Below are 25069 nucleotides of genomic sequence, written 5' to 3'. Positions count from 1 at the left end.
AAAAGGTCAACAATTTGTAAATTTCCTTCATCCTCTGCTTCCTTATGGCAATTCAGTAACTTAAGAGTTAATATGAGAACACACATAATTAAATGAAATACGTTCAAGAATAGCATCACTCCTCTATTCTGCTCCCTTGGAATTGATCGCCAAATTGCTTTTCTTCTCTATGGGTTTAGTCTTAGAAGATAAAGGATTAGATTTATAGAAGGAAAGAGACTCTGTAGGTGCTGTAGGAAGAAAAGTTCCATCTGAAATCCTGACCATCTGTATTCCGATTACTCGTACCTAGACCACCATGAATCTCTGTAGATACAGCAGTCGTTGACTTTGCACTTGCTGCAACTTCACCCTTTACCATATTAGTCTGTCCATCTAACCTGGCCCACAATTCTTCGTCCATCCTCAACTGTTCTATTAATAAATCTCATCCTTGAACTCAAACGATGACAGGACTCTTCACCATCTTCTATATTTTCAGAACTAGAGTCATCCTGACTCATGTATTACAACACAATTAATTTTCCCTTCATCTTGTCCAAAAAACCTGCCTCAATCATCTTATTTTTTGTGCAATCATAGAATTCATCCGGTCTGTTCAATATCTGAGAAGGAGCTTGCTGCATTCCCATTGCTGCCCCAGCCTTTCCGTCTCTGAGTTCAATATTTTTTCCTTCTCTGAACTTCGCCCATCCTCTCTGTTCCCCTACTTCCTCTTTGCTTGAATATAATTCCTCCAATTGCCAGTAGATATCCTCATGTACTCTTTCTTCCTATTCTAGAAAAAACATTCTCTGGAAGAGGGCTCCTGCCCACTAAACTGGAAATAAGCCCAAAACCTCCTATCCGGACTGTTCCCAAGCCATGCTGTAATTCCAGATGGGCCTCTTTTGAGCCCATATTCTCCAACCCAGTCTTCAAAACCTGGTGGTAAGTAGCTCCTCCATAAATAGGCTTGAACTGTTTTAGGCATAGAGAAATTAGAACCATGTAAATTATTCCTTCTGGCCCAATTCTTTGCTCTATCCCTTCAGGACCATCTGGAACCTCCCAGTCCCCTAATAGCTCTAGATGTTTTCCATGATATCTCTTTCCCCTAATTGTGTGGGAGAAATCTTGGATATTGATTCCAAAATCTCTCCTTAAACCCCCCATTAAAGGGGCAGTAAAACTTACCTAGTGCAGTTTCTTTTCTTGCATGATTTCCCTCACCGGAGTTCCTCTCAGCGGATCTTCACCAGAATTCCTTCCTACCCTCTGGTCTGTAATTCCCCCTATACTACTTTCAGATTGTTTGTTCTCACGAGAAATCTGATCGGTATACTCAGCCTCTGCTCCTACATTTGTTGATCCACATTCCAGACAGCACATTATCAGCCCCTCACTGGGTTTAAAGTTTATGTATCGCTTGCTTTCTTTAAACACCTTGACTGCAACAAAAAAATTTATCCATCATGCTCCTTCCTTCACTACTGGTATGCAAACCATCTGTATCACTCCTTTGTTTGAGATCCTTTTCAGGGATAAAAAATGGCCAAAGATGTTGATATTCAACAGAAGCATGAAGAAATGATTCAGTGTTCTGAATGTCTTGAACCAAGGATTCTCTGATTTTTAAATGGGAAATCCTGCAATTGTTCAGAAAAGCCAGTTCCTTTCTTCTCTTGTCAAGAAGATGTGAAAGGTCCAAGTCTCATTCATCTCAGAATTTTTGAGAAATTCCCTGTTGTCCACAAAGGAGAATCGGTTTTTTCCTAGCAAACAAATGATTTCCCCATTCAGACAAATAGCTTTATCAACTCAACGGAAAAAGCAAGTTCTCAGAATTGCTAAGTAACTTCGATGGCTGAGACTTCACTAATTGATAACTTATTCAATTGCAACAGCAAAGAAAGGTTGCTTGAGAAGCTAGGGTGCAAATCAAACTCGATGGCAAGGAAGTTTTGCCAGAGGAGTTAAACATGCTTGTTCTTTTTTTTTTTTTTTAATCCCTTTCTTAGCAATACTTAGAACCATTCACAATACCTCCCAAAGCTATAAGGAAGAGCCATCAACCCAAGGCTTCTTTTCCATCAGGAATTTCAACAAATACCATCTTCTCTTCCAGGACTTTCTCAATAGAAATTATCCGCCCTAATCTATTAATCATAATTTAGAAATTGAATAAGGATCAACCCATTTGGATTCTGAATGTTTTAACCCACAATAAACTGGTTTTTCCAACCAAAACAATTGCAATTGGTTAGGACTCCAGTTGTCTTTGTCTTCCAACAAGGTGACAACCTCTTCTAATGTTCTCATTAATTTGAAGCTTACTCAAGCATTTGATCATCTCGAATTTAAGGTTTTCCTGTCTACTTTAACTAGCTGGGCGAAAGCATGATTTTTAATGTAAAATATATTTTTTATTGCTCGTTCTCTCACAAAAATACATCAGATCATGTTGTGTGGTGCCAATGGGAACAAAGTTGGTGCAAGTGCCCAGCTCTTCTATTGTTTCCCTATCAATTTTAAATTCTTTAGAATCTGATGCACTCATATACTTATCAAAACTAGCAGGCCGTAGGTTGTCAGAAAGAGCACAGGTGATGATCGCGGCTACATGGCTCTGCTGATTCTCTCTTTCGTTGGATGTGAAATATGAGGATGAGTATTAGCCTTGTTGCTGTTGTGCTCATTGCCCCTTCCTACACCAATTGTAGACACTATGTTGTAGTAGAGAAACCATCTGATCAGAAGATGCCAAAGCATCATTGCTGTCAAAGAGAATATTGAAAGAGATAAGTGGTAGTGTTCCTACAAATCAGGGAGAAGGTCTAGCTGTAAGAGGAAGGATTAAAAAGAAAATAATTTTGGTGACAATGAGCCGAAATCTAAATCAAAATCTAGACAGAGGGACCTGATTTGAAATTACAGTAAGAAGAAAGCTGTGCATTGTAAACAATGGAAAGTCTAAACAGACACGGTATCAACATCTCCAACAAAGACTCACCAACCCAAAAGTCCTTCCAGAATTGAATTTTATCCCCCAATACTTGCTTTAAAACGAGTGAGAGGAAAGAAAAGACTAGCAACCTGGGAAACAAACTTCCAAGGACTGACATGAGTGGCATTACCACTCATGTCATATGGAATCCCATCTACTCTTATGTATTCCATATTTACTCTTTATTACCTTTTGCCATATGTAATTAGACTCTAAGGGAAACTGCCATAACCATGTCCCTATTCACGATATGTCCTTAGAAACCACATCACCAAGCCCCAAACCCCAATCTAACTTAAGCCTCTTAACAACATCCCAACTAACTATTGTCCCTCTTATTCTCACCAATACCCAACCACAAGATATCTCTCATAATCTTCTCCAACTTCCCAGCAAGCCTAGAGGGAATTCTGAAAAGAGATAGAAAAAAAATAGGAATATTAGCTAAAGAGGCATTAATGAGAGTGATTCTACCCCCTAGAGAAAGACAAGCCTTCTTCCATCCCTCAAATCTTTTCCCCACTCTCTGAATCATCAGGTCCAATAAAAACATACAATAAAGGGCTACTCCCTAAAGGAAGACCAAGATAAAACAGAGGCCAAGCTAAAGACTCACAACCTGCTAAAGACCCAAAAATCTCAAGCTCCCTACTACTCAAATTAATACCAGCTGTACCACTTTAAGACAGATTTATCTCCAGCCCCAATATTTTCTCAAATATTTTAAGCAAAGTTAGAACCTTCTAGAATTTCATAGCATTATTCTCAAGAAACATGATAGTATTGTCAGAAATTTGAACATGAGACACCTCCACCCCCTCCCTCCTGTAGACAAACCACTAATAACCCCCCGGTCCTGGGCATGAGAAATCATCCTGCTAAGAACATCCACAACCAGAGCTAAAAAGAAAGGGGGTGAAGGGTCTCCTTGCCTTAACCCTCTTGAAGCACCAAACCAATCCATGGGCTGCCCATTAACAATGATTGACATATTAGAAGAAATGAGACACCCTTTTATCCACTTGCACTAAAGCTTCCCCAAAAACCTTTTTTCTGCATAACTTTCTCTGAAAAACCCCAATTCACAATGTCATATGCTTTTTCAAAATCCAATTTAAAAACCACCCCCTTTTTGCCTCTCCTCCTTCTAAAATTGTTGTTTTGGATAGGCTGGAGGAATGTGGTTCGTTAGATGAGGACAGAGCTGTAAGGGTTATTCTTTAGAATGATTTGGAGGTGCTGTCGAGGAAGGACATAAGTTGATGCCAAAAATCAAGGATAAAGTGGGTTAGGGATGGGGATTGTAATATGTGCTTATTTTATAGGGTGGCTGGTAGGAGGCTGAAGAAATGTTTTATCAAGGAATTGGATATAGACTCAGCGAGTGCCTGAATAAATTGACGAGGGGTCATAAATAAATTGGAGATGAGGTCACAAGTTTTTATAAGCATCTATACAAAAAGGAGTGCCTAAATAGATTGATGTTAGAGGTTTCTTATCGGAGTCCTCCTGGGCGAGGTCCACTCAATGGCTTGAAAGGCTTGTTGAAGCTGAAGAAATTCTAAAAACGGTGTTTGAGATGAGTAAGGAGAGAGCTCCACATCCTCATGGTTTCACAATGGGATTTTTTCAACATAGATGGGAGGTTTTGCACAAGGATATTTCGATGTTTTTTAAAACTTTTCATCATTATAGGGTGGGGGGAAAGTAGTGTGAATTTTACCTTTTTATCCCGGAGAGGGATTTCAAGCCTATTTTGTTTGTTCACGATCCTCTATAAGATTCTAAGGTTTTATCTAAGAGGTTGAATGAGGCTTTGTGGTATATGGTGACTCTGGCTCAAATAGCTTTCATTTAAGATAGACAAATTTAAATGATGTCCGGGATGCATAGTTGTCAAATTGAGATTCAAATCATGAATCAAAATTCCAATTTAGTGAATCATGAATCGATAATTGAATCGAATCGTAAGATTCAGTACAAGATTTGAAAAATTGATTCCAAATGGCATGCACTTATGTATAACAAAGTAAAATAGCAAAACACATTGAAATTTCAACAAATATGGATCAATGATGTTGTTAACTGGAAAGACACTTTCCGTTGAAGCAAGTTTTGTAGGTCTAAATCCTACCATGATCTATTTAACTCTACATATATTTATATAAAAGAAAAACTAGTCATATACAAAAAAGATATTCATGACCTATCCATCCCATCTCTATCAAGTATCAAGTTACAGTAGTTTGCCACAAAATTGTACGCCTAACACGTGTTATAAGATGTCATCTTAAAAAAAAAAAAAAAAAAGATAACTAGAAGCCCACATCTCATATTCATAAAACAAAAAAAAACTGAACTCTAAACTATCTATGATACAATACAAACTACTAATGTGCAATGTAGTGCATCATCATTCATCATCCCATTCCCCTAATGCAAGGTTATCGTCATCATCGCCATCATCATCATCTTCATCATCTACCACAATCATCTCTTCTTGTTACTCCTCTTCTTCATCTCCTTCCTCTTGATTAATCAGCTTAATGTCATCTTCTTCAACATTTTTTTCCTTTTCCTCTACAATCAAATCTCAGGTTCCTTGGTCCTACATTATCATATGACATTATAAAATTATTAAAACAAGTCAGTTATTTTCAAAGCTCCATCCTCCATTCATAAACTAGTTACAAATAGAGCAACAAATATACAACTTATACCTCTCTTTCTTTTCTTGCTATTTCCAACTCCCTCCATCTTCAAAGCACTCATTGGCATTCATCCATGAAATGTCTTCTGGTAGACAAGGGTCTACCTTTTTGGTAAACCATTCATCATCTAATTCCATGTCCATAAACAAATTGGATCATATGTCTCATCACTTTGTTGCCTCCTCATTTGCCTTTGCTTTAGTTGAATATTGTACTTAACAAAGACAAGAGCATTTAGTCTTTTTTGTTCCAATCGATTCCATTTTTTGGAGTGGACATGATCAAATGTGCTCCAATTTCTCTCACATCTCGTGGTACTACATGTGAGGCTACTGATTATGCGCTTAAATTGCATAATTAGGTGCTTTAATTCATGCATTGCGAATAATATTTTGTATTTAAATGCCTAATTACTCTCAATATTTTAACATTGTGTTCTATTTATAATATTTGAGTTTTATTAAGTAATTTATGAAATTTTGGTTTTTTTTTTTTTTTTTATTGTAGGGCAACTATCGGAAGCCAATAACCGACGACACTTTTTAATCTGTGCGTAACTCTCTCATCCAACCTCCGATTCAGATGATTCAGGATGCCATAGAAAGATAAGAAAATGTTATACAATTTTCATGTTTTGCATTTTGCGAAATAATGGATGCATCAAGATCGAAATCAGACGTGAAGTTAGCATATGCCGTTTTATGGATTATTTCGACAATTTTTCGTAATCTTGGCGTAACTTTCTCATCTGAGCTCCGATCGAGACGATTCAAAATTCTGGGAAAAGCTAAAAAAGAGCTCTACATCTTTTGTGTTTTAAGCTTTGAGAGTTACGAGCTGTACGAGGGTCGAAAGTGGGCTTGAAAGAGGAGGGCAGTTCGTGTACCTTTGAAAAAAAGAAAAAAGAAAATAAAAAAATAAAAAAAATAAAAAAAGTGTTATGATTTTCCTAATTGACCATGAAAAGAAAGAAATTGAAAAATGAGCAGAAGAAAGAAAAAGAGAAATTGAAATACCCTAAAAGAGGTGGAAGATTAATACCTGCTCCACACAACTACAACAAAAGTCAAGGACAAGACGCATGTTATCCACATATGAAGACTCTTCACCCGCCTAATGCCTCAGATGTATTCACGCCTAGTTTGTGAATAAGTTTATCTAGGGTGGTCTCGGTTGGACATGGCGAGTAGGTGAGAAGATGCTAGGGTGAAGGACCCGACACCTCCTAAATAGGCTTGATCCTTTTCAGACTAGTCCACTCCATACATTCAGCGTTTGTTCCTTGCAGTATGTGGAATGTTTGATCATGACACTCCTCCTCACATACGATGAGTGAACCCATCCTTTTTGAGTGTTTTTGAGGGTATACCAGTTAGGCCGAGTCAAAGCGACAGTTCTTTAGGTGTCCACGGATATCCTAGGTGTAACAAGTCACATACATTACACGTGCTTCAAGATTTCGCCTATTTATACTTGAATTTATATGACTACACTAACTCTTAATTGTGCTCGCTGGTTAATTTTACGTGAGTTTACTGTTCTTAATGGCTATATAATGATGAGATCTGCATGAATGACTTACTTCGGAGTTGCGTGAATTGAGTATGAATGAGTTTGAGTGTAATTTGGTGATATTCCTGTATGTGAAAGAGTATGGTTGTGTTGCCTGTGTATTCATTGATTGAAATTGGCATAACACCACCCTGAATTGCATTCACGTTATTTGCTAGGGACTAGCAAAACTTTAGTTGGGGGGTGTGATTACGCGCTTAAATTGGGTAATTAGGTGCTTTAATTCATGCATTGCGAATAATATTTTGTATTTAAATGCCTAATTACTCTCAATATTTTAACATTGTGTTCTATTTATAATATTTGAGTTTTATTAAGTAATTTATGAAATTTTGGTTTTTTTTTTTTTTTTATTGTAAGGCAACTATCAGAAGCCAATAACCGACGACACTTTTTAATCTGTGCGTAACTCTCTCATCCAACCTCCGATTCAGATGATTCAGGATGCCATAAAAAGATAAGAAAATGTTCTACAATTTTCATGTTTTGCATTTTGCGAAATAATGGATGCATCAAAATCCAAATCAGACGTGAAGTTAGCATACGCCGTTTTATGGATTATTTCGACAATTCTTCGTAATCTTGGCGTAACTTTCTCATCCGAGCTCCAATCGAGATGATTCAAAATTCTGGGAAAAGCTGAAAAAGAGCTCTACATCTTTTGTGTTTTAAGCTTTGAGAGTTACGAGCTGTACGAGGGTCGAAAGTGGGCTTGAAAGAGGAGGGCAGTTCGTGTACCTTTGAAAAAAAGAAAAAAGAAAATTAAAAATAAAAAAAAATAAAAAATGAGATGTGACCCGGCCATGCAGCCGGGTTATCTCAGATGGGTGAGGCGCTGGGCACATAGAAAGGAAAGACAAAAGAATGGAAAGAAAAAAGAAAGGAAAGAAAAGCATAGAAAGAAAAGACAAAAGGAAAGGAAGGAATGAAAAGGAAAGAGGACGGATTCCTTGGGATAGTAGGGTGCGCAAGAAGAGTAGAAAGGGGGGCAGCGTGCGCTGTGCTGGAGGGAGAGGCGGCACCATAGGAGAAAAAAAAAAAAAGATTTTTCTTGATGAGACACACAAGGGAGGCTAAACCACAGAAAATTTCTGAGAAAAATTATTTTTTGGGAGCTTTCTTGTGGTTATCTTTTGGGGGTGCTGCGATGATACACACACAGCCAGCAAAGGAGAGTTGGAAGCACGCAAAAATAATATCTTTTCAGAATCGAAAGGCGGCGAACAACGGCGGTGTTCGGGGTGTTCGTGACGCGCGATGGCGGTGCGGCGGGTGTTGATCTTTCCCGTACGCTCCAAATTGAATAAAATATGGTGAAATCTGTTATGTTGGATTTAATTTTCGGAATGAACTAAATTTTTGAATTCTAGGAAAACGATGTAGCCAGTTTCGAACTATACTTGCTCTTTGATGCTAATCTGAAGTAGTTTTCATTAATGTTTGTTTGAGTTATTCTGTGCCTAATGCTTTTAATTAACTAGCCATTAATTAAATGATTTTAGTCTTGTGATTTGCTACCGAAAGGGGGGATTATAGGATAGATCTTGGATAATTCAGCGTAGGTAAATATAAAGATCGAAAGACTTGTATGAACCTACATAGCATTAAAAATCGAGGGTCTTACCGCGTTCTTGCGTTATTAATTTGCATACTCTTATGTTAAATAATAAACAAGAATAGGTTCTGATTGACTATCGAAAGAGGAATTGGCAATTTGCTAACAAATAGAGAAAACGAAGTTGAATTAGCTAAATGAGTAAAGCATAGTGAGAAATTAGGTGAAATCGGTTTCCTAGAAGTTTTCACCATCATCAATTTGACATGCGCTATCCAGTTTTAAATTCTCCTGAATAGTTTATTTAAAGTAGCTTTGTTTAAATTTTGCAGTCTAAAATTATTAATTTTTCTAAATAAAATCAAGGTTAGTAAAATTTCGGTACTTGGTAAAATTAAGACATCAATCCCTGAGGACGATACTCTACACATCATTATCTTATAAAACTACGATACTGTGCACTTGCAGTTTGCACCGGTAGACTCGTATTGCAAGTCTTTGAAGCTCCTTGCACTCCTCTCCATAACTCTCCCACCATAAAGCTATACATATGATCAAAACATTGTTTCTTGTCTCTTGTTAGAGTAGCCATGCTTAAGCCAAACATCCCTTCAGCTTTTTCGAACTTTTCCATTTGTTGATTAATCTTGATCCTTGTTTCAACATCCGCATAGTGTTATATAGACCAATTTTGACTTCCATGTCCGCATTAAGCCATCACTATGTTGGAACCTACAAATAAAAGAAGGGATAAAGATAAATGCATAGGTAATAGACTTACCACTCACATAACATGATATCAAATTAATTTAGTTTTTTTGGACAATGTAACTTATCTCAAATTAAGAAATTATCCTGCTGCATGAAGGGGCCTATGGAGTTGCAAGTCCCATCTCATATCAATGATGCTCCAAATACGATCATACTTGGTCTTTTGATGATTAAAGTTTTGGGCAATTTGTTCTTTTGCTCTATCCATGGCTTCATATATATGCCCCAATGCTGATTTCGCATCATGATCAACAAGCCTTAGAACTTTCACAAATAGGCTCACACACTTCAAGCAATACTTTATTGCTTTCCAAAACTCATCATCACACAATAATATGGCCTCCACTTTCTTAGCTTCCAACCTCAAAGCATATTGACACTTGTTCCACTCCTCATATGCAAACATGGCTAGAAGAACAAGTTAGTTTTCATCAAAACTCTTCAATGTGAGAAAAGATGTAGCAAACCTTGTAACCCCAACTCACTTCAATTCTTTTTTTCTAGAAAACTCTCTAGACATGTTAAGCACCCACATGTGTCGGTAAATGAAGACACACCTTCTTAGCCTTTTGATTTGTATTATGAAAGATAGGCATCTCTCCAATATCATGCAAAATTAAGTCAATGCAATGGGCTGCACATGGAGACCAAAATATATGTTTCCTCTTCTCCATTAGCAACTCACCGGCACCTACATAAGCCGGGGCACTATCAATCTCCACTTGAACCACATTTTCCCCTCCAATCTCTTCCATTAATGAGTCAAGCAATTCATACAATTTATAAGCATCCTTCACCATGCTTGAAGTGTCTATTGATTTGAGAAAAACCATGCCACTAGGACTATTAACAAGAAAATTTGTGAGATGCCTTTGTTTTGTGTTGGTCCATCCATTCAACATCAAAGTACATCCGGCACCTTCACCCATTCTTTCTTATATTTTTCCATTATTTGTTTGACACTATATCAACTTCTTTCTTCAAAAATGTTACTCTAGCCTCGTGATAACTTGGGAGGTTCAATCCCTTTCCATGCTCCCCAGCCATCTTTTTCATTGATGCAAATAATGGACTCTTCACCAAGTTGAATGGTAAAGTATGTCCATATAAAAACCAGCAAATGCTTTGAACCATCAGCTCCCTATTTTGCACCAATGCATTCAAGACTTGTTGCTTAAACCCTTTCCCCTTTACTCCTTTGCCCTTACTTACAAAAGCATCCATGGTGCCTCATCTTTGTCCTCCTACAATTTTAACTTCTTGTTCTTGTTCTCCGAACTCTTCTTGAAAAATTTCTTTTTCGTTGTCATTATTCTTTTGTGTTACTCCTTCCAAAAGATTCACAAATTTTGCCCTCACCTCTTCTGGACACTTCTTACAAGAAGCAACATTATCATGATCCCCTACAAAATGATGCTTCATTCTACTTATGTCACCCCATCTTTTAAGCCCACAATAGTTGCACTTCAAGTGCATCTATTATCATTGATTCGAGAACAATGATCCCAAGTAGGATCTTCACTCTTTGTGTTGGAAGTGTTTTTTCTAGGCTAAGCAATTGAACTAGAAGCCATCTTCCCACACTTAACACTTAAATAAGCACAAACTTTACCAGTCAAATTTCAATTTCCAATCTACAAATAAACAATGAATAACATATTCAAAAAGAGTAAGAAACAACTACAGAAGTATAATACAATTATATAAATATATAATACTATAATACTATAACTATATTACTTAATACTTAGTAGTTAGTAACTAATTTATTATAAGTTTATAACTCTATATTTTGTATATTAATATATAATATAATATAAGTATAATAGTATACCATAATGATTAATGAATAATTGAATATTACAAAATATCACAAAGTTTAATAGTGAATAGTCCATTAAAATAAATATTAATTTTTGAATAGTAACATTTAAGTATTTAACAAGTGTATGCATCCTTTAAAAAAAATAAGAGAATGATTCAAGACAAGAAAATATTAATAAAAATTGAACTTTGTGATTTTTAAGAGCATATTTTAAGAGAATGTGTCGTAAAAACAATAAATATTTGAACTTTATTGTGTTCTCTAAGAAAAAATATCATTTTTTTTTAATGTATAGGCTTTCTTTAAAACTTTAACAACTAAAATAAGTAGAAAAAGTAAATTAAAAGTATAAAAAAATAAAAAATAAAAACTGATTAAAATATAAAAATGAATAAAAAATGAATAAAAGTGGAAGTAAGGCAACTAAGTTATTAGTTACCAATCAGCACTGAGTCTTCTCGGCTTCTCCCCTGTCACGAGACTCACAACTGCCAAGTGCAACTAGTTCTTCAATGGTACAAAGAGCAACTAGCCCCTCTTCAGGTACTCTTGTCTTTCTTCAATGCAAGAACAGATAAATTGAGGAGAAGGCTGGTAGTCCTTCGAAACTCAATCTCAATGGTAGAAGCAAAGCACAGAGGAATGGTTGAAGCGAGAACAAAGGGGTGCTGAAGGGAAGGCCAAAGATCTCGTTTCTTCTCTCCACTGGGGCAGAAGCAACGTAAAGGGCACAACTAACAAAACCATGCAAAAAAAAATACGGGTAAAATTGGATTTTTATTGGTCGCACAATTCAATTCAATTCATCGATTCACTGCATGAATCGCTCAATTCACCTTTGATTCAGCTCCAAACTCGATTCCCCTAACGATTCAAATCGATTTGCTGCCTATTTGATATGAATCATATGACTCGAATCGAGAATCGTACAATTCTAACAACTATGTCCGGGTGGCTAATAAGGTGGTTAAGAATGTGAAAAGGAGAGGTACGAAGGAATTAATTTTTAAGATGGATTTCGAGAAAGTTTGCAATGCGGTGAATTGGGATTTATTAGATAAAGTGATGACTAGGGAAGGCTTTCAAGAGGTATGGAGGAAGTGTATTAGAGGAAGCTTGAGCTTGACCAATTTGTCAATTATTGTTAATGGTCACCCTAGAGAGTGGTTTAGGTCTTCTCAAACACTTAGGCAAGGGCATTCATTGTCATTGTTTTTGTTTACCCTAATGGTGGATGTTTCAAGAAAAAATGATCTTGCATGCCCAGGGTTTGGGGGTAATTATAGGGAGGAGGCTAAGCTGTCACACCTTGTTAGCTAATGATACTATGATGTTTCTCGAGGATAGTATTTTGAAATTCCTAAAGCCGAGTTTAGTGCATGGATTTCAATCTTTGGATATGGATTTGTGTGGATTTGAACAAAATTCAATACAATTTTGTATCACATTTGGTTCAAATCCACGCAAATTCAAATCCAAGGTCTCTCCCAAACACATGGTAAGGTAACTGTTTTGCAGAAAATTTTCGAAAAGATCTTTGGGATTAATGGTCAAATGTCCATCAGTAGGGTGGTTGGCATTCACTTGATTGGAAGGGATTTAGAGGGGCCAGTTTCTGCCTATGTCTCCCTTTTGAAAGCAATCCTTCTTCCATGGATTTTTGGGACTCTATAGTAAAGAGGGTGGGTAGTAAGTTTAAGTGGTGGTAAATGGTATACTTATCTCTAAGAGAACGTTATCACATTCATTATTGAACATGCCTTGTTTCTTATCTCTTTTTAGAGTTCCGACAAGTGTTGCTAGGGTTTTGGAAAGGTTGATGTAAGACTTTCTTTAGCTTGGTTTTGAGGAGAATAAAAGGGACCACCTTGTTATCTGGGAGGCGTTTAGAAGACCTAAATCTGAATGGGATGTGAGGCTTAGCAATGTGGTATCTAAAAGCATCTCTCTAATTTGAAAATAGTTGTAGAGTTTCCCCTTAGAGGTTAATTCCCTATGGCACAAGGTGACTAAAAGAAAGTGTTGCATTCATCGAAACAAGTGGAATAGTAGGAGGAGTGGCATTGTTTCCCATTCAAGTTCTCGAATTTTGTTATTTGTTCTTTCCTCTTAGCCATTCCAAAGTGGGCAATGGCAACAACGTTTAGTTTTGAAAGGATGTTTGAGTGGGGTGAGATCTCATTGGAGATGGAGCCTCATCTTTTTAAGCCTTCTTCCATTCACAACGCACCTATCAACTCCAGCTTTCTTTTATTCATAATGCACATACTAGCTCTTTCTTTTCTTCTAAGAGGGGTTCTCTTTCATGGGATTTCCGTTTTTTTAGGAATCTCAATGAAAGAGAAATTGATGCACTCACTACCTTGCTTAATGTTCTAGACCATTTTGTTCCTTTCAATAGGGATGATGAGATTTTTTTTTTGGGGGGGGGGGGGATTCTTCAAGTTTTTTTCCTCTAAATTTTTTTTTCCTTCACCTCTTAAAAACTACTTCCTCCAATCATTTTCCTTGGAGCCACATCATTTGGCAGGGAAAGGTTCCCTTTCACATTCGAACTTTCATTTGGACTCTAATTCTCAATAGGATTAATTTGCATGATTGTTACACACTAGAAGGCCCTATAAGGCTTTCAATCCCAAATTAGGATGTGTTGTAAATCTAATGAAACTAATGCACACCTTTTCCTCCGTGTCAAGTGGCAAACCATCTGTGAGTACTCCTTTTTCTTGTTTTGGTGAAGCATGGGTGGCGCTTCAGGTTCTCAGTGACTTCTTGCTAGTGAAATATTGGGGCTTTGGAAAGAGCATAAAGGAAAGAGCATTAGGGAGTTGGGCAATTTTTGTCATTCTATGGAACCTTTGGATAAGGGTCATATGAGAATCTCCAAAGACCGTACAAACTCTCCTCGTTTGTTATAGGATAGATTTCTTCTTAGGCTTCTTTTTGGGCCATGCATTTGGGTTTTTTTGGGTGATGAGGCTGTCCAACCTTCAAAGGGATTGGAGGAAGCTTTACTGTTATTTTTTCTTCTTGTTCTTCTCTCACTATATTTTTGTTTGTTCTCTTGTATTCTATATATTTTTTATATCAAAAAAAAAAAAGATACAAAACACACCTAGTTGTAAAGGACCACACTTAAAGAGTCAAAGGCAAGGGATTGGGATTGATTGTAAGAAAGCATTTTCTTACATTGCTTAGTTGGATGCGAAGCTTGGAAAGCTTGATGCAAAAACTGCTTTCTTGCATAGTGAGCTTGAGAAGACTATCTAAATGGCATAGATAGAGAGCTTTTTTGTTTAGGGTAAAGAATATTGGCATTTTCTTGTGAAAGAATAAATCCTTATGAGTTGAAGCAAGATACTAGACAGCAGTACAAGCATTTCAACAGTTTCCTGATTGCCATTGGCTATATTGGGAGTGACCATGATGCTTGTAGGGCTCACTGGTCACCAGAGACACAAATAGTTCTTCATATATTCGTTGTTGTATGTTGATGACATGTTAATAGCTACAAGAAGTGTGTCTAAAATCCACAAATTAAAGTATTAGTTTAGTGGTAGTTTTGAAATAAAGGATTTTGGGCTGCTAATAAGATTTTGGGTATGGGAATCCAAAAGGATTACAAGGCAAGTGAGTTGTCGGCATTACATTAAGAAAGTACACAAACACTTTGATATGCAAATAGGATGTGACATGTGTATACAATGTACTTCAAATTATTGGCAATATTGTCGCCACAAACTAACTAGAAGAAGTGTCATGTTCCATAATGCAAGAGTATTATGTATCCTATGGTTTGCATTCGACCCTATATTTCATATATTGGTGTCATTGGTTGGCGTATGGCTAATCCACGCAAAGGCTATTGGCAAGCTATGAAATGGATCTTACAATATCTCAAAGGTTAAGCTTCATGTATGATCGAGCAAGTTGTTCCACTCGAGGTGGTGTTGTTGGATATTTTGTGTTTCATATCCTAGTGTAGGAGTATTGTGTATGCTACAGTTTGTTCTCAACCTCATGATATATTTTTACTGTTGTCAGTTGGTATATGGCTCATCCAAGCAAAGGCCTTTGGCAGGCTATGAAATGGATCTTACAATATCTCAAAGGTGTAGGCTTTATGTATGATCAAGCAAGTTGTTCCACTTGAGGTGGAGTTGTTGGATATTTTAATTATGATTTTGCTATGGACTTAGGGTGTATTGTTTTGCAGGCTAAGGTTTCGTATGGGACTAAATAATATTGGGTTTGGATGATTGATCAAGTTGTTCCACTCAAGGTGGAGTTGTTGGATACTTTGTGTTTCATATGCTAGTGTAGGAGTATTGTGTATGCTACAGTTTGTATTCCGCCTCATGATATATTTTTACTATTTTCAGTTGGTATATGGCTCATCCAAGCAAAGGCCATTGGCAGGCTATGAAATGGATCTTACAATATCTCAAAGGTGCAGGCTTTATGTATGATCAAGCAAGTTGTTCCACTTTAGGTGGAGTTGTTGGATATTTTAATTATGATTTTGCTATGGACTTAGGGTGTATTGTTTTGCAGGCTAAGGTTTCGTATGGGACTAAATAATATTGGGTTTGGTGGCTGTGATATTATCCTATGTCGTGTTTGGCTACCAAGTATAAGGGACAAGATAAGGATATAAGTGGAATATCTTTTTCTTTTTGATTTTTATTGTACCAAACGTGGGCTATATAACTTAGCCCAGCATAGCTCCTTTAGCTTGTGCAACAAATTTGCCCTTAGAAATAGGCAATCTTTAGGACGCCATGTCTTTACTTTCCTTAGGGTGACATTAATTGGAAGGTTGTGGTATACTCTACAACAATGTTGCATTGTTCATAACTGAGAACAAGTACATGGCAATCATAGAGAGGGTGAAGCGAGCAAGAGTCAATTGTTGTATACTCTGCCCAAAAAAAAATGTTAGTTAGATGTTACTTTCTTTGGAATGGTGTCACATGGTGATGTGGTTGCTGGGAAGACTAATGAAAACAGATATATGCCAACATGTAGACAATGTTAGTTCCCACTACCAAGTTTAAGCATTGTTTGAGATTTGATATATTTGTGTTCATATGTGTTTGTGTGCGTGTGTGTGTCTTATATATACACAAGGTCTTAAATTTCGATTTCAACTTAAATTTCAAAGCTCCAAAAGTACAGAAATTTCGATTTCGATGTCATTTCGATTTCGATTTGAAAAAATAATAGAAATCAGTAGTAAAGCATGGAATTCTTTGTGAAACTTTTGAAATGGTTGACAAACATAATAATGTAAGTTTTAGGACTAATATATTACAAGTTAAATACATCTATGTTGTGTATAAGGTGGAAAATTTGTAATATAGTATGTGTATCAAACATATTTGTAAGATAATGTACAATAAATATATTTAGCTAATAAAAATGAAATTCATAAATCATTTAAATATTATTTATTATACAAATAATGATAATTTTGACATAAATGGTTAAATAAAATGTTGCTTTAAGTTTATTTTTTCATATAACTTCAAAAGCATTTGTAATAATATTTTGTTTCGATAAAAATAAAAAATAAAAAACTAATTAAGAGAGAAATTTCAGTTCACTCCTAAATCTCTTATTTGAATTTCAAGGAAATTTCATTGTATAGTTAAAATTTCGATAAGTTTCACTAAGATTTCGAGATTTCAATAAATTTCAGGATGATTTGTTGAGATTTCGATGGAAATTATGCAAGACGGAAATCAACTGCCATTTCGATTTCGAGGGCGACAGAAACAGGAAATTTCGACAATTTTGTGGAAATTTAAGACCATGTATATACACACATGCATATAGAAGGAAGCCTTAGCACAATGGTATAGAATTGTCACTGTGTGACCTAGATGTTTGGGTTCAAGGTGTGGAAATAGCCTCTTGCAAAAAAGCTAGGTAAGGTTGTGTACTGTAGACCCATCATGGTCCGCCCCTTCCCTGAGCCCCGCATACGCAGGAGCTTTGTGCACTGGGCTGCCCTTTTCTTTTTACATGTATACATTCATATATATATACTTGTCATGTTTGTAGGATTTGTATAGTTTTCCCATAGGCTCTCAAAACCGAATCACATAATTCTCTATGTTGGTTTTGTTTTGCTTTCAATTTTCTTTTTTATCTACATTATTGTTGCACTTTATTAGGGTTTTGATAATAACAGAGATCAATATGGAGCCATATCCTTCATACCATAGGTAACACTTACTAGTGCATTGGCACTTCTTTAACATTGTCACCCAAAAAACATATATTTACTAAAACAATTAACAATAGAATCTATTACATAACATGAAAAAAAATAATACCATAAACAATAGCATGATTTCCATCTGACTCATCCAATCCACTACTATGAGAGGCAACCTTCAATATTTCAAGCGCTTCACCCTCTGTAATACTTAGATCTGTTCAAGGAGGAACAATCCCAAAGAACTTCAATTACTCACATGAAGATGATAAAGAAAATGATTCTTATGAGATAAATAGATGATAAATAGAACCCACTATAGGAGATAAGGTAAACAAAGACAAAACTAAGGACCTCCATGTAACCATCACTCTAACACTGTGCTAAATCACCATTTCTCCTACTAGCTTAAGCTTTTAGTTCCAATGATAATCAAACATGACACCGGCAATATGGTAGCCACAAGATCCTAGGATCTATTCTTGTTGCCTGCATTTATTGTCCATTTGTTAAAAATTATTACTCCCATATGGGTGTTATGCAATCAAGTTGTACGTGTGGGAGAGGGTTTAGACTTGATGCAAAGGGTTGACACACAATATATCAATTTACGCTTTTTGATAACATAGTGATCTAACATAGTATTGCTCTTCAGTTCATCTATTTGCCTTTTTAGGTGTGAGATGGGCCATACTAGAGAGTGTGTATTGAATAGCTTAAAATACTTGGTTGGCTCCTAACAGCCTAACCTTTTAGGTAAAGTTTACATTAACATATGTCAAGCCCAAGTTACAAATTCAACTGAGGGATATGAATATTGTAATAGCTAAAGGATGCAATATGATGAAGCTTTCCCTCTTGTCGTTTAGGATGCAATTATATTACTACCTTCCCAGAAAGAGATTTTATTAAATTTTTGGCAGTTTCTTCAGTTGTGTGTGTGTAATGGAGGGGACGGTGAAATTTTTGAATGTTAGATGACTGCTGCTACAGACTTGCAGCTCATACACCGTTAACAAATTCCTGAAATGTCACAAATGCCTATAGTTGGCTTTCTGGGAAATGATTGTGACAAAAAATACTTACAGGCTCCAAAAAAATATTTTTTTTTTAAATTGAAAAGTAGCTGATTAAAAAATTACTAATTTCAAACTCATATTTTTACTGAAAATTATTTGTTAACAATGCAGTAACGCTTCTAAGTACTAGGGATACATGAGATAATTGGATGTAGGAGCAGAAGACGAATCAATCGTAGAAGAAGTCCAAGAAAACTAATGAACGAGCTATTGTGCGATGGTGATAATACCTCGAGCGAGTTGCGAAGCAGAGGCGGCGGAAAGTGAAATGAGGGTTGTGTACCCTGCTGCCATCAGCTTCCCTCTCTGCGACGCGGAGATTGGCAGCCTTCCAATTTCCATTTCACTGTCTCTCTCTCTCTGAACCAAGCTTTTTTCTCCGAGATGGAGAAAAAAGCATCTCTCTCCCGTGCTGTCTCGTCCCTCGATTTTCGGACCAAGGGGCACCTCTGCGGCGTCGAACGATGCGATCACTGGCGCCAAAAAAGGCGTGTTTTCGAAACGTAGTCCATTATATCATACTCTCTCTCTCACGCACCCACAAATAATGACTTTCCCCTCTGCATTAATGTATCATTACAATCATAATTCACATAAACAAAAGACATACGAAAAAACATTTATGGATCTGTTTTATTCAATTAAGAAAATATTAATACAAACATCTAGATTAATAATTAATATAAGTTTCTTAAGAATACATATAAAGTCAATATCTCATCCCATTTACCCCATTACATTGTCACTCCTTGACATCTTTCCTACTCTTTTTATCGACATTCTCGTCGATTTGCTATGAAAAGTCCCCAGTCTTCTAATTTTGGTGTTCTTGTCTTGGAGTTCAAAAAATCTTGAATCTTCTTGTTGGCATGTTGGTCTTCAATCCTCTCCCTACTGTTCTCTTCATCACCCAATCATGTCCAATTAACCAAGTATTGCTAAAGCTGACAACATTCTTTGTTTACGACTCTATCTGCAAGGATCTCATCAACATCTCCGGTTGTAGTCTTCTTCTTGGAAATCTCCTTGACTTTTGTCAACTTAGATCTTGTTTACTGGATGGATTGGTCATTTATGACTCTTCATCCACTTTGATTGTTCAAGTCGGTAAGATGCATGTTAGACTTTCTCTATCATTTCAATTAGGCCTTCATACCACTATAAAAGTCTTTTGTCCTTGTTGCAAAGGAATCAAAATGTTTTTAGTGGCACTTTTACGAGCACCAAGTCCCCAACTTCAAATTGTTGTGGTCTTTGCCCTTTGGCCGCCAATTTCTTTATGTGCTTTGAGGTTATTTCAAGCTGAGCTCAAGTTACTTCTATATTATGCATCCATTCTTTGTAAACGGGTACACTTTTGGACAATTTCCACTATATGGCCCATCAAGGGTGAGTAGGAGAGTCAATTGTTTACCTATTATAATCTCAAAAGGACTTGATTATGTTGACCTTATAGGTCATATCCCGTTTTGATTATGACAAACACCTTGGTACCTAATGTTTGATGAGTTTGTGTGCAGGATCAATTGGAGGTTTCTATATGATGCACATGGACTTAAAGAAAATAAAGACCCGAAATATTTAGCTGTTGTATTTCTATTTTAATTGGGTATGTCATATTTAAGACATTATGGTCTGTAATAATTAATGCATATCATGCATGATAGGGTTTAAGCTCAAAAAGACCTAAAGTGACCTTAAGTTCCCTATGCATGCATAAATGAATGCCCTATCAAATTTAAGTTAATCATTATATGAATAAAGGCAGCATTTCAAAGAGAAAATGATCGAAAATGCCAAAATTGGCATGTTTCGTCAATCGAACTCAGTTACACTGAGATCCTCAGTCGACTGAACCCCAACCGGGTCAATATGTTGACCTTTCGGTCGACTGACCATAAGTATATTGGCAAGACCTGGTCGACCAAACCTCCCTAGGTCAACAAGTTTACCTCTCGGTCGACCAACCAGAATTATATGGGCAACGCCCTAGTCGACCGAACCCCCATATGGGAAATGCCAACCACCCGATCGACCGAACCTCTTAGTTCCAAATGACCTGGTTAACCAAACCGCGTGGATTTGGAAAATCGCCTCTGAAACCCTCAAGATAGTTGACTATACTTTCAGTTCAATTTTTCCTTAGTCGACCGAACTAGATAGTACGGTCAACCGAACCTCAAGTTTGGTCGACCGAGCTTCTCAGGTTGTTGAATTTTTACCAAAAGTTAAAATGGGTTAACTTTAATTAAACTTACTTAATCTTTTTTCAAAAATACCCAATATGTCTCTAATGGCTATATTTTTTCCAAATTCTATATATAGCCCTTCATTTGAAAAAATTAAGCAGGGATTAGGATTTTAGATTAGGAAAAATTCTCTAAAAATATCTTTGTCCAAAATCTTTATATCTTCATATCTCTTCAATCCTATTGAAAAAATCTACCTCTTATACTCATCTAGTCATTAATCTTGAGAGAAGGTAGTGTTCTTCATACTTTTTGTATAAGCTAAACTCTCCTTTGTTTATATTTGATTATGTGTTGATTTTTGGAGAGTTAGCTAAGGTTTTTCCCATAATATTTCATTCATAAATATTTGATTGGGAAAAAACCCTTGTGTGACTTAAGATCTTGCATCCTCATTACAAGTTTTCATAAACTTGATTTGTGCCTTGATGAAAACATTTTTAGCAAGAATGAAAACCCTATTATCTACTGTGGTTGATATTTAAGAAATATTGTTTGAGATATATGTTAGGATTATAGAAAGCTTATGATTAATCACATTATAAGCATGTTGGTTTGATATCAAAAGTCTCACTCTCACATATACACATTGATTTACATCCAGTTTGAGAGTTACCACATTGGTTAACAAAATCTCACTTGAACTTGATATCCTATCATATGTGAGTGCATTACTTGGTTGAGCATATTGGTACACATCTACTTAGTTTAAGAAGCATATTTGGTTGTACACAAAAATTTGTACTTCATTATTGTATTCCAGGCAAGGGCTTGAAGAGGGAGACTGGCCCTGGTAAATAGTCCTAGATTGGCTTTGACCCAGTTAGGAAAGTTAGGTGCACTATCCTATTAAGGTGTGTTTAGGTTGATGTCAGCCCTGCTAATTGACCTGATTGTAACTAGTGCTGCTCCACCCGTTAAGTGAGCAATTGTGGTCCTTGTGCTTGTGAGCCAAGGTGTGGATGTAGGCAGTATTGGCCGAACCCCGATAACATACTGTGTGTTCTTTTATTTTTGTGTAAATTTATTTACTACACGTGTATGTTATATTGTGAATGTTGTACATGATTTACTTTCTGTATATTAATCTTATCTGCACATTTGAGATTGCTGAGAAAGACCCGAGGTTGCGAAATAATACTGATATCTTACTTAATCTAAGAGAAAAAGCTTAAAATTCCAATTCACCCCCCTCTTGGGAATACACCAATCCTAACAATTGGTATTAGAGCCTTGTTGCACTAGGCTTAACAGCTTTTGTAAAAGATTGCAATGGCTTTCGTTGGTGTATCCCCATTTGGAGAGGGACGATCACCTTCCAGTCCTCCATTATTTTGCGGTGTAAATTTCATCTAGTGGAAAATTCGAATGAGCATACTTGTTAAATTTGTGAACTGGAGGGTCTGGCAGGTGATTGATAAAGGAATTTGCATACCTGCAGTTGAAAATGATAATAATGTTATGCATGCAAATTCACATGCCATGGAATTATTATATTGCTCTTTAGATTCTGATATCTTGCTTGAGTTTGTGGCCTGTAAAAGTGCACAATAAATTTGGGTTGAACTCGAAAGGAAGTATGGAGTGACCCAAGAAATGGAGACTGCCACTCCAAATGTTACGAGCCACAATCATAATCAAATTGCATTGGTAGACGATGAGGTATATGATTCTAACTCTAACTCATTCATTGATTTGTGTAATAATACATGTGATGTTTCTTATGCTGAAGCCTGTGATATATCATATATTGAATCAGTAGTTGCCTCTAATGATTATTTTGATGGTAATGCATATACTGATGATTTTTGTGCTAAATGTTGTATTGTATCATGTGTTGAATCATTTGTTGAAACTTGTGATGATACTGTAAATGCCACATGCAATGATTTAGGTAATGATTGTGTTAAATTTGGTAATGAATCATGTGTTGAATTTGATGATGGAAGCATGCTTTTGAATGATAAACTAGAAAATGTTTTTTGTAAAATGCATAAGCTTCTAGCTAAGGTATCTAAATAGAAAATATCTTTGAAAAATGAAAATAAAAGGTTGGCAAAACAATTAAAAGATCTAATAAAATATCATGCCACCTTAGAAAAGAAAAAAATCAAGAAAATATTGAAAATTATCTTTTTAAAGGAAGAAATAAAGATTGATAAACCCTTAGGAATCAAAAGAAATAAATCTTTGAAAAGGGGTTCATATTCCAAATCCCACAGTTATAAAAACTCAAGTGTCTCTTATGAACAAAATAGAACAAATAAGCAAACATGTTTGTATGCACATAATTGGTACCTAGGACACATTGGCTCTGCTTATTTGTGTAAAAGTGCAAAAGGCTTAAATAAGGAAATAATGTGGGTAATCTTAGAAGCCAGTTCCTCAGAGAGAGAGGGAGGAGGAAATCAAACTGAACCATAGGATAGGACTTAGTGGGGTAGATGTAATTGATAGGCTGAGAGGTAGTTAAACTTAGAAGACCTCAAAATTGATCCCCCCCCCCCCCCAAGTGAAAAAGTCATGTGTTACCTTTTAAAGAAGAGTTGAGGTCAAAATTTGGTGAAATTTGAAAAGTTGACTGAGTTTGGTCGACCATCCACAAATGAACTAGCCTCTTTGGTCGACCGTACAACAAACTTTGACTCTTTGGTCGACTGAGGGCTTTTGAACTGATGAACTTCAATCAATCGAACCCTTTTCGGTCGACCCCTCAGTCAACTAGACTTGAAACCGAACTCCTCTTTGGTCGACCATCCATTTCAGGTCAAAATCCTCTTGGTCAACCAAACATTAGCGTTTTGTGAAGAATATTAAACGTCGGTTGACCAGACTTGTCCCAGTCGACCGAACCTCGCAGGTTTATATATATTTCCCACCTAAAAAGGCTCATTTTCACCGAAAAAAATTTAGAGCTCCTCCACTGCTTTCTTGAATATTACCCTATATTCTTAATCCAGCAGAAAAACCACTTCCATCAACATTCATGGCATGACTAGATGAGCGTATTGATGCTTAGGATGTCGCCTATGCCGAGGACAACTAGTTTTTGTCAGAGCATGCCCAGATCAAATACGTGAGGGAGTTTCATGACGCGTCTAAATTACATAATTAGGTGTTTAAAAGCATGCATTAAATATTATATTTTAATTAAATGCTTAATTATGTTCAATAATTAAACATTAAGCTTGAATTACAATATTTGGATCATTACTCAATAATTTACGAATTTTTGGTAACTTATTATTGCAGGATAATTTTTGGACATTAAAGTCGAGATTAAAAATGTAAGTGTGTGTATGTGAGCTAGAGTTCAAATCAAGGTCATGTGCATGAAGCCAAATATCAAAGACCGGACTGTGAGCCACATGCCTGCAAATGACGAGCCATGCATGCAGTTGTTTGAAGTCGTGTGCGTGTGTAAAAATTGAAGAATCCATGCTATGCAATATCATAATTTTCGAAATTAAAGAGACATAAAATAGAATCGGGTTCCATGTGAAAAGACTATGTGGGTTTCATGCACATGAATCCATGTCATGCAATGAAAAGTGGGTAACAATCCAAGTCCGAAATTTGCTAGGAGACGACCTGAACGTATTTTGGTAGTTTAATCATAACTCTTTCATCTGACATCGAATTGATGTGATTCAAGTGGAATTGGAAATTGTACTAAGATATCTATAATTCATTGTGAAATAACATTTTGCTAATTCGAACGTTTACTGGGTCAAAATTGGACTTGAAAGTGAAGTTGTTGTACTGGGCCATGTGCAGTGCTTAAGGAAAAAAGGAGTCTTGGGCCACCAAAAAAATGGCCCATGTGCCTATCTCAAGAGGAGACACGGTTAGGGCAAAATTTTAGAGGGGGAATAGGATATTTTATGGAGGAGGAGGGTTTATGGAGGAAAAGGAGAGCAGCGGGAGGCGGGGTGTGCGAGACAGCAAAAGACTCTCGACCTCTCTCAGATTTTCGACTATCTCTCTCTCTCTCTCTCTCTCTCTCTCTCTCTCTCTCTCTCTCTTTCTTTCTTATATCTCTCTTCTTCTCTCTTTTCTTAGTTTAATGTTAGATTTATTTTAATTGTCAAGATTTTA

The 25069-nt window shown here is 36.4% G+C and overlaps 1 protein-coding gene across 1 annotated transcript in view; it reads right to left on the bottom strand.

The window, feature by feature from the left end:
* The window catches only part of LOC131165781 (DNA repair protein RAD51 homolog 3), a 31127-nt gene extending 11826 nt beyond the window's left edge, over window positions 1-19301 (bottom strand). Inside the window, exons 1-2 of the mRNA XM_058123834.1 lie at window positions 18953-19301; window positions 17762-17860 (exon numbers count right to left, since the gene is read on the bottom strand). Of these exons, the coding sequence (XP_057979817.1) occupies window positions 17762-17860; window positions 18953-19064 (211 nt within the window). The 5' untranslated portion in view covers window positions 19065-19301. The remainder of the gene's footprint in view (window positions 1-17761; window positions 17861-18952) is intronic.
* Between the last annotated feature and the right edge of the window lie 5768 nt (window positions 19302-25069).

This window comes from Malania oleifera, chromosome 10, assembly GCF_029873635.1.
Source record: "Malania oleifera isolate guangnan ecotype guangnan chromosome 10, ASM2987363v1, whole genome shotgun sequence".
Classification (NCBI taxonomy): Eukaryota; Viridiplantae; Streptophyta; class Magnoliopsida; order Santalales; family Ximeniaceae; genus Malania; species Malania oleifera.
This window is presented reverse-complemented; position numbering and strand designations above follow the sequence as displayed.